This window comes from Chondrus crispus, genomic scaffold (genome assembly GCF_000350225.1).
Source record: "Chondrus crispus Stackhouse genomic scaffold, scaffold_376, whole genome shotgun sequence".
Taxonomy (NCBI): Eukaryota; Rhodophyta; class Florideophyceae; order Gigartinales; family Gigartinaceae; genus Chondrus; species Chondrus crispus.
The window spans coordinates 13,002-23,911 of record NW_005179270.1 but is presented as its reverse complement, the minus strand read 5'-3'; the positions used below and the strand labels follow the sequence as shown (position 1 = coordinate 23,911).

General features: G+C 55.5%; 1 protein-coding gene across 1 annotated transcript; it reads left to right on the top strand.

Moving 5' to 3' along the window:
- Nucleotides 1-10,177: 10,177 nt before the first annotated feature.
- On the top strand, nt 10,178-10,378 carry CHC_T00000955001 (hypothetical protein). The gene has a single exon (XM_005718183.1). The coding sequence runs from the start codon at nt 10,178-10,180 to the stop codon at nt 10,376-10,378; it is 201 nt and encodes a 66-aa protein (XP_005718240.1).
- The last annotated feature ends 532 nt before the right edge of the window (nt 10,379-10,910 follow it).

Here is a 10,910-nt window from a genome sequence, read left to right as displayed (position 1 = left end):
ATAACATAGGCTCGAAGGGTCGGACGTGTAGCTACACATCCGACTGCTCCCGCCTAGCTGAACAGCAGGGAGGCAGGTATCGTCTCGTTCCGGATCGTCATACAGCATACCAACCGCCCGCTCAGTCCCTACCACGTACATAAACTTGTGCCGTACCCTTCGAAGGGTACTGTTTGCCATCCAATTTGTACTCTACGTAGTGTCCATTAACGCATCAAGCGTTCTTCTGCGCACAGTCGTACATTCATTCACACAATTCTCGTGACAGTACGAAGATACAGTATACAGTACCGGTACCCTTCGAAGGGTACCCTTCGTAATACTGTACGTGCAGGAAATACACAGTTACTGTACATAACCGTAAAAGCATAACCGTAACCAGTTTACGGTTATGCCTCACAGGGCCGTACACTCAGGCTTAATACTTTGCTGTGCCGAAAGCGCCACCTTATGACAGAGCAGAGGGGACGAATCATATACTGTAGCGCGAAAAAACTGCGATGACCCACCTACAGCATGTCCCATCCATGAAACTTGATGCCATCCTGAGTGCCTTCTGTCACGAGAGCAACAGACCAGCATATAGTAGATCAATCGCCGCGTTCCATCTATAAAGAGGTTATAGTGTAGTGATAGAGACGGATAGTGATTGATCAGTTTCAATAAGCTGAGCTACTGTACTTTACACAACGCCGGATCAATCGCTCTGTAACTATTGTTGGAGACAATATTACATCATCAACGAAAACGAACCCTCAAGTTCAGTTCACGCGTAAAACAGTAACATCCGGGATGCTTGTTTATTAGCAAAGATCGAATATCAAACAAATGTCTCAAGTAAATTGCGGTACATATCTTCACGCGCTCACAGAACAGGAACAACTTGTAAAGCTTGCTGACTCGAGAGCCGTCGCGTGCAGGCGAAGGGATGCTTACAGGAGGTTGTGCGAGAGATACAAGTGCTCACACGCGATATTTTGGCTAATTAGCAATCCCGAACATGAAGCAACTAATCGACTATTCGCATCGCTGGTCCATTCTCGAGACAGATTTATCACGATTGATGTTGAGTTATGAGAAGCCGTAACTGCTGTTTAACAACCGCATGCCTAGGCTAAAAAGCTCCCTTTTAGCTTAGATGGTAAAGCTTTACTCTTCGGCGCTGAGGCATCTAGAATACAGGTCATGGGAATGATTACCGTCTGCTCTATCCATATAAAAGCCTAACTTGGTGGTGCTGAGAAACATGGACTTCTCGTGAACAGCAGCGCCAAAAGCGTTCCCTTGCTCAATTACATCACAGTCTCGCTCTCCCATATCGCCCTTTCGCCATGGGTTACGGGTTTCAAATGCGATGGAAAGCCAAAATCTTTCTGACCGTGCTTCTCTTGGTTGTCTCCGCCAGAGCTCAAGTGTCGCCATCTCCGGCTGCGATTTCGCCGTCGCCGTCGGCATCTGCGTCTGAGGTCCCGCCCTCTCTGTTGGCATCTACGTCTGAGGTCCCGGCGTCGCCGTCAGCATCTACGTCTGAGGTCCCGGCGTCGCCGTCAGCATCTACGTCTGAGGTCCCGCCGTCGCCGTCGGCATCTACGTCTGTGGTGCCTCCGTCGCCGTCGGCATCTACGTCTGAGGTGCCTCCCTCGCCGTCGGCATCTACGTCTGAGGTCCCGCCGTCACCGTCAGCATCTACGTCTGAGGTCCCGCCCTCTCCGTCGGCATCTACGTCTGAGGTCCCGCCCTCGCCGTCTGCGTCTGAGGTCCCGCCGTCGCCGTCTGCATCTACATCTGTAGTGCCTCCGTCGCCGTCAGCATCTACGTCTGTGGTACCTCCGTCGCCGTCAGCATCTACGTCTGAGGTGCCTCCCTCGCCGTCAGCATCTACGTCTGAGGTCCCGCCGTCTCCGTCGGCATCTACGTCTGAGGTCCCGCCGTCGCCGTCTGCATCTACGTCTGTGGTGCCTCCCTCGCCGTCTGCATCCACGTCTGTTGTACCTCCGTCGCCGTCAGCATCTACGTCTGAGGTACCTCCGTCGCCGTCAGCATCTACGTCTGAGGTGCCTCCCTCGCCGTCAGCATCTACGTCTGAGGTCCCGCCGTCACCGTCTGCATCTGTGTCTGAGGTCCCGCCCTCTCCGTCGGCATCTACGTCTGAGGTCCCGCCCTCGCCGTCTGCGTCTGAGGTCCCGCCGTCGCCGTCTGCATCCACGTCTGAGGTCCCGCCGTCGCCGTCAGCATCCACGTCTGTGGTTCCTCCCTCGCCGTCAGCATCTACGTCTGGGGTGCCTCCCTCGCCGTCAGCATCTACGTCTGAGATCCCGCCGTCACCGTCTGCATCTACGTCTGAGGTCCCGCCCTCTCCGTCGGCGTCTACGTCTGAGGTCCCGCCCTCTCCGTCGGCGTCTACGTCTGAGGTCCCGCCCTCGCCGTCTGCGTCTGAGGTCCCGCCGTCGCCGTCTGCATCTACGTCTGTGGTGCCTCCCTCGCCGTCTGCATCCACGTCTGTTGTACCTCCGTCGCCGTCAGCATCTACGTCTGAGGTGCCTCCCTCGCCGTCGGCATCTACGTCTGAGGTCCCGCCGTCTCCGTCGGCATCTACGTCTGAGGTCCCGCCCTCGCCGTCTGCGTCTGAGGTCCCGCCGTCGCCGTCTGCATCTACGTCTGTGGTGCCTCCCTCACCGTCTGCATCCACGTCTGTGGTACCTCCGTCGCCGTCAGCATCTACGTCTGAGATGCCTCCCTCGCCGTCAGCATCTACGTCTGAGGTCCCGCCGTCACCGTCTGCATCTGTGTCTGAGGTCCCGCCGTCGCCGTCCAGGGCTGCAACGAGAACACCCACGCCGTCCTCGTCGGCGATTGCGTCACCGTCAGCGTCGCCGTCTACTTCCCGGGCTGTAACTGGGACGCCGTCAGCGTCTCGGTCTCCGGTTCTGTCTCGTCGGGAGCGTCGGGAGCGCAGAAGGTTGACACGTTGCACGCGGCGGCGCAATAGGTGCATGCGTAGAGCTCAAGGGAGACGTGTTAATCGCGGGAGGCGAAGGAGAATCATCTCAGGGTGCTGTAGGTCTTTCTGCAGATGCACAAGACAGCGCAGTCGTGGTTGTGTGCCTATTTGCATCAGCGAGGCCAGCTGACCGTGATGAGATTCGCAGAATGAATCGAATCGGTATCAATCCATGTGATGGGCGTTATTTTGTTTGTGATGAATAGCAATCTGCAAGAAATAGACATTCAGTCCACTCTCATTTACCTTTTGTGTAATTCATGGGGTGCAATAGGCTCCGATATGAATAAACGAAGAAGGAAAACTCTGATATTCCTTCAACATGTTTGCATTTCTTGCGCCCCGCCATATTGCGTGGCATACGATGACGGACGCAAGCAAATTCTATTTGCCTCACTCTGGAAAGCTTACGGTGTACGATACTTGCTACCCTGACACGACATCGTGTCAGGCTCTCCTGGACTCAGGACAAGCCAAACTCGTCGACTTCTCCCGTAGTAACTTTCCCGTCTTTGCTCGTGCATTCTTTTAAAGTACTGAACAACTTACAATAGTAAACGTTGGATGAGGGGACGACGCCATCTCGGCACCAATCTCTCACAACGTGCAATAGTATTGTAACTGAGATGACTGAAACAGTCTTTACATGAAAAATGAAATGTGGAGAGTAGGAAGAATTGTGCAGGCAAAGTGCATCACACTGCTTCTACTTGATGCAAACTCTTGGTGCAAGTCAGCAGTAGTCCGATTTGCGCAGAGAAATCAAGTATGGTTAGTACAATACGTTGCGCTGACACCAAGTGGACAGAAACCATACTTGGGCTTCTGCACGTCCTCAGCTGTTACCGTGGTAAGTCATTATGGCACTAGAGTAGTAGGCAAAATGTACGGGGGATGCGATATTAAGAGGGGTCTATCACACTCCATATACCCTGGGTACCGCTTGGCGCTCTTCCGCGCCAGGACCCCAGAAGGTGCCATGAATCACGTAGATCACACATGTAAATGATGTCCACAAGCGCCAGAGATCAGACGCAGCCGACGGCGCTCGATCCTACTAAAGCATCCTCCACCCTCTCCCCGACAGAGACTGACACATTGTTCCTGTCACCACAGTAGGAGGGGCACCCAGCGTACATGGAGTAGAGATACTTAATTCATCAGCAAGGCTGAGTTTAGCGGTGCTCAGGGTTAATAAAATGAACAGAGTGACTTACTTTTGTTGATGCGCTTTCGCAAAGCGGTTCTTAAGTTGGACACACTTGGGGTTGCAGGTTGGGTGGCTCTCAGGTTTACTGAGTGGTTGTGTCTGCCCCTTTTGCTTTCCCCGTCCGAACTGCGCGCCTTTTATGAAAATCGTAGCTGCAACTTAGAACAATACAGTACATACTAGACTACAAGAAACTATACTTCCAGCCTATAATTAATCTCCATATAATAGCTTATGTCTTTGCTTTCAGTCTCCTCAACAATCGTCTTTAATTCTACTAGATACTGTTCTCCTCTTTTGATAAGTATTTCAGGTAGGGCATAGAAATTATAGTGTAGTTCTATGCCATTCTTTTAAAGAATGGAGGGGTCAGTCCATTCGGGAAGGACACTCACAGTATTTTTATACAAAGTGTAATTAGAAATACATACATACTGTGTTTTTCTTTCAACCTTTACACCAAGGTGGGACCGTCATGATCCATATATGTAATAACATGGATCCTTCCGGTTCGGCTTTTACCCCGTCACGGAGGATGTGTCCACGGTAGCGGTAAAATCACATCACCACCAACCTCTCTGTGAGGGCTGCGGTTACGACTCCGGCAAACGGGAGAGTGGAATTGCCACCCCCGGAGAGGATAGGGCTCAATGGGCATACGCTTCCACCAGGCCATGGAACGATCAAACTGGGGAGCGTGTGTTTGCGGCCCTCAAGAATAACCCGGACGGGACGATCTGCCTGTTTTTCCTCAGTTCTCGCCAAAGGGGGTCGCTGCCCCCTTTACTCTGGGGGCGTACTGCCTCGGCCCGTAAGTACGTCGAGCTCCGGTGGCCAGGCAGTACAGTAGTGATCCACTTCTACTTTGGATCACTACAGTAGAGTACCTCTACTGTACTCCACTGGGGAGTAATCTGCACAGCGGCACAGGTGGTTGTGCTCCTGCCACCTCTACTCGAGGCAGAGCGCGCACCACGTGTGCTAGCTGGGACTCCCGCGGCTGACACTCCTATTACACTAATTTCTACGCCCCTACAGTAGGACCTTCTAGTCTACTGTACCCTATCGGGACGTAATACGTACGGCGGTACACGTGGCCATTCCGTCGCCACCTGTCCCCCGTGGCGGTACGTGCACCCCGTGTACAAGCTGAGTTATCCCCTGCCTTTCCAGTATCGTCTGGTCACCCCTACGGGATCTCCCTCCGGGTCGTTACGTTTACCGACACCGGCCGGTACCCGTTCTCTCACATTATTGACCACACGTGTGCCATTACCGTTGCTGTGTGTGTCATGAGAGCAGTACTCATACATGCACTACACGCACAACAGCGCCAACGGCGCACAGGACACGCCGCCAGACAACGTTTGTCCTTGAATCTTTAGTGTGTGAACAAGAGACCGATGACTCCTCGTTTACTCGTCGTCGCTCGTTGGTTACAAGTCTATTCCCTGCGGGACAGAATGTCCTGTGCGGTCTGACATTTAGTTCAGAGTCCCAAAGCCGGAATAAAGGAGCTATCGCTTCTTGCACCAAAGTCCGTAACGGACCCTTCCCTGTCATTTCCCGCCTGTTTTCGCATATTTCCAAAAGTACACCAATTCATTCTCTTTATTTTCAAAATCACTCCTCATAGTTCATACTCGCATCTCATACTCCTATCTCCTACACGTGCTCGTATCCCACCAACCTATAGGCCCCTAGTTGTTCTCGGGGTCAACGCCGTACCCGTTATCCACGAAGAAGCCCCTGGCGCCCTCGATGTGCAGCCCGACCCACGTATCGACTGTCTCGAACCTTCCGTTGAGGACCATTTCGAACCCTGGTTTCACAAACTGCTTGACGGCCGTCCTCCCCGGCCCGCTGACGATCCTCTGTCCCCTGACGTCTGTATAAAACCTCCCGGACTTGCCCTCTGGGCAGTACCTTGCCCCGATCTTCAACTCCTTGGCCGACATCGACCGGTTCAGCCCAGTGTTCTGGAACAGCTTTCCCCCCGAGCGCCGCCCGAGCTTGACCGACGTGTCGGCCCGCTGCAGCGACTTGATGCCCGTGTTCACGAGCTTGAACTCCGTCTGCAACAGCTTGGTCCGGCTCTTCGCCTTCGTGCACATCGGCAAAGTGCTCCAGAACTCGTACAGCCCCAGTATGGGCGAGCCGCGGAACCGGAACCGCGCGTCGAGGTTGCCCTCGTCCACCACATTCACCGACCGGAACGCGCGCCCCGCGCCCGCCGCGTCCTGCGCGTCCCGGATGCTCTGCTGCCCGGCGTTGATCGGCAGGAAGTCCCCGTTGCGCAGTTGCACGCCCTGGAACCCGAAGTCCCCCTTTTGTTGAATCTCCAGGTACAGCTCGTCCGTCACCCGGTCCTTGATCACCAGCGTGATCGTGTGGAACTGCACCATTGTCCGCCGCAGCGATGACTGCTTCCCGTGCAGGCTGAAGTAGATCATATACTTGTCGTACCGCAGCACAAACCCTTTGAACCCCTCGTCGCTCTCGTCCGCCCGCCCGTCCTTCCACGCCGTGTAGTCGAACGTCGGCTCGTAGTTCATCAGCGCCTTGGGCGACGACCCGTGCTCGTGGTTGTATGCGCTGCCAGGGTGCGAGGTACATGCGCGTCCATAGTTTGCGTTTGTGGAGGGAGAGAGAGAGAGAGAGAGAGAGAGAGAGAGAGAGAGAGAGAGAGAGAGAGAAAGTTCGAAACACCAGCATGGTCAGAACCAAGCTCAACAAGGGCGCCGCGACGAGGAACAAGCTCACGGAATAAGACGGGAGAGAGAAACTTACCACCACCAGCATGGGTCCCACTGCGGATGCCAGGTGCGGAACATGCGGCCGCGCGTGTCTCTGTCGGCGCGATTTTTATCCTTGGCGACCCACGCGGCGTGCAGCGCGGCGGGGCACTCGCGGTTGGGTCGGATCGTCATACCGTTGAACTTGCCCACAGGCGGACTGGGGGACCCGTCCGCCTCGGCGATCCACAGGTTGTACGACCCGGGCACGGACACGCCGGCCACGCGCTGCTTGAGGAACATCGTCTGGGGGATGTCCACGGAGTTGTCGCCGGTGCTGAGCTTGGAGAAGACGTATGCGTATCGCGTCATGGACTTGGTCAGCGTCTGGTGGACGCCGAACGTGATGGTGCCCGCGCCTCGGGTGCGGCGTGCCCATCCCTCGCGCCGCCACCCCTGGAGCGTGGCCGACCGGTCCTCGTCGAAGGCGCTGTTGGGCACGTCCAGGAAGAGGTACACCTTGGCTCGGCGGTTGAAGAAAATCCGGAACGACGGGTCGCGAAGGCCCATGGCCGTGTGGAAGAGGTCGAGGTCCCTGTACTTGTTGGGATTGTTGCCCCTGACAGGAGAGAACATGTGGTCTTGGTGCTTGGGCAAGTAGGCAAGTTGTTCCGACGTGGATAGGGAGCTGGGGAAGGCCCACGACGAGACAAGCACCGGGTTGAGGGAGGCCTTGTAGGCGGGATGGTCCTTGCACTTGGTGGCAATGTTCAAGTTCTCGTTGGCGGCCAGGCTGCCTGTGAGCAGGGAGAGGACGGCAAACAACAAATATGTCGCTAGTTTAAACATGGCGAAGGCGGATATGAGCGCGTGGGTGAGGGAGGGCAGCTATCTTTCTTTCTACCTGCGCCGAGTAGGTTGCTTGGGGTCATGAGCAGCAGCACATGAGCGGCACCGATCAGGGTATTTATACAGGCGCGGAGTGTACGGGGTGGGGACAGAGACGGTCGTCGTCGAAGATGTGCCCTTCAGCAAACAGGGCGTGAGAAGCTGCATCATCCTCGTGCTCGCTACAGAGGTACTCCACGCAGACATGCGTTATTCTTCAGGTGTCATGAATCACGTCAGAAGTTGCATCATTCTCGTGCCTGCTACAAGGTGCTCCACGCAGACATGCGTTAATCTTCAAGTGTCATGAAGCACGGCGGTGCCTCCTCGGCGACGGTTCCGAGGCCGAGTGGCACGAAGACGTGCGGCGAACAAAAACTGTTTCCACTAGTCCTGGACAGACGGCGAGACGCGAGTGCTGCGGAGCAAACGAGGTGAAATCGCCCTTGAACGACGGTACGACAGAAGGATGGTGAGCTGTGTCTTTCTGGGAGATTTCCGTGTTTCGTACCTTCGCAGCAACAGCAGGACGGTCACTCAGGAGATTCCAAGCATCTCCTGTTGGCGCCCCATGTCTGTGCGAGGGGATTCTCGTGAAAACGATTAAGGGCAGACCAGGCGTTGTTTGGAGGTCGCGCAGCACATGGTATGTCGTCTGGAGGACACGGGCTTGTGCATCTGAGATGACGTATTGTTATGTATGTTTTGTGTCGCATGCGTAATGAGGAGGCGTGTTCTCTGGAACGAGGAGAGATTCGGAGAGAATGGTCCTGTATGTTGTCAGGACAGAATAAAAGAAGGATGGATATGGCCTCCATTACTTCCACTGCCAACGTGATCGAAGAAAGGACAAGAAGTCAGGAAACACTTTGTTTGATGACATGAAACGCAAACCAAACCATCAACACCGCTAGTTGGGCGACCCCAACTCGGCCCTCGCCGCAGGGCTGCGGAATGGCAGAATTGTGTAAAGCGCGTCTCGCGACGCGCCGGTGGCACAATTTTCGCAAATCGCAACATACACGCCTCCGGCTCCTCCGCCGCGACGAGTGCATGACGTGGCAACCCCTGCGTCATACGAGCAGCGGGCGTCCGGGGCGGACGCGCGTTCGTCACGATGTCAGACAATCAGGCCGCCCCAGTGACGTCCGAAGCGCCGTCCGGACGGCGTCCTCGCGTGAGCGTGGCAACACGACACTTTGGCGACGGCTGCGTGCCGACCATTCCACGTCGCACATGTCAGCCACGCGCCGCACATGTGTGCCGCGTGGAGACGACGGGCGCGGCCGGGGGGGACACTACGTCTGGCCTGTGCGGCTTGCGGCGCTTGAGGGAGCGGATGCCGTCCGGAAGGGGGTGTTTGGGGAGGCGCTTCGAGGGGGCGTTCGCCTCGCCGGATACTGCTTCTTCACGATCAGTTTGTGATCATGCCTTCGTATGACTTGCAGTCATTCATCCCTCCGGTCGTTGCCCGGTGGCCCATCCCCTTTTGCTCGTTCTGCATCATAGAATGCTTCCCAAAGCGCCTCTCCGCTCCGTACCGGACTTGCTTTACTGGACATCAAACTGAAAGCCTTGGGCGACAGTGCCATGCTTGGGATGTATTTTCAAACTTGGTGTGTGCGACCAATGTAAGCTGAGCTGCTTTCGATGAGAAATAAGTTTCTCACGACTCGCGCCATGCTTAGGTTACGCATGAAATGCCCGTGCCTTACTCTGGTGTCAACACCAACACGTTGTTTACGGACGGACATGTCGTACCAGACGCGCACGTGAGGAGGTGCGCATCCCCTCGTCGCGATTCCGCTTGTTACTGTTCAGGACCGGTAGGAGATACACAGGTGGACGCAGCCGGGACGGATGCGTCCCCCTCGCGGCATGCTTCTACCCGACTGCGCCTCACAGCAATGCTGTAAGCCGCCAGATCTCCAGCGACCCCGACTTGCCATACGGCCGTGCTCCTCTGTTCATCTATTTGCCCGCAGCGGGCGGCACTCCGCGCAGGGCGCCTCTGCCAGTCCCGCGGTCCTGCCCACCTTCTTTCGCTGCACGCTTGCCGTCAAAAGCCGGACGCCCCCCCGGTAGCGCCCTTCCCGACGCGGGGAGCCGCCCCGCGCGAACGTGGCGACACCGGCCCTCGCCGCTTCGTTATGTCGCGACGCGCCGAGGAGACGGAGCGCAGGATGGCACCGCGCAACTGGGCGCATCGTCATCGCGTCCGGGGGGTGCACGTGCGCTCATCGGCGGAAATGACACGTGCTGTACACCGTGGACACGTGGATGATATTTTCAATTTCGGCATCCAGAGCTGCTACAGTCAACCACACTGAGTAGTGCACCCCCATGCAAGGTTCCAACAACATGCAATACTCGCATCTTGCACTAATGAATGGGGTCACACAAAATACTCGTTTACAAGCGCCTGGTGCCTCTCGGAACGACTCTGCTCAGCGCGTGCAGTTAGCAACGCGCGCTTTGCACGGTGCAAATGACGGACTGCATCCTCGATACCCGAATTGTTCACTATTTCCTCCACTCCTGTAAAGCAGGCAATTACTTCCTTAAAACCTGGAATAACATGCTCATTTGATTCTATCTCTTTGGTTCCATCTGCAATCGTCTTTTCATGTTGTGTTGTGGTTGTGTCGGTGCCCTTGCGTGTCACTGGAGTAAGACGGAGAGGACCTGTGGGGTAAATTATGTTGGAAAGGTTGATCCGTTTACTGTTGGGCATCTTCGTCGGCCGCATCCCCGTCTTGGACAGGTGTCTAACAGCAATGCAAGGTATGATAACCTGTGTTCACCGAGAAACCCCTGCATTACTCACTCGTGGAATTACTCAATTCGGCACTATTGCGCGAGTCCTCTCTGTACAGTAATTTATGTGTGGAGGGCCTCCACACATAAAATACATGCAGGGCAAGCCAGTGGCAGCTCTTACCAGATATGAATGAAGGACCGCGACAGTATCACTCGATGGTTGTCTTCAGGAATAGTCCTTATTCGGGCACAGCATGGGTTTGTGGCGGAGAACTGTGGAAGAGGGCGAAAGCTTCCGGATAACTACGCTTAGAAG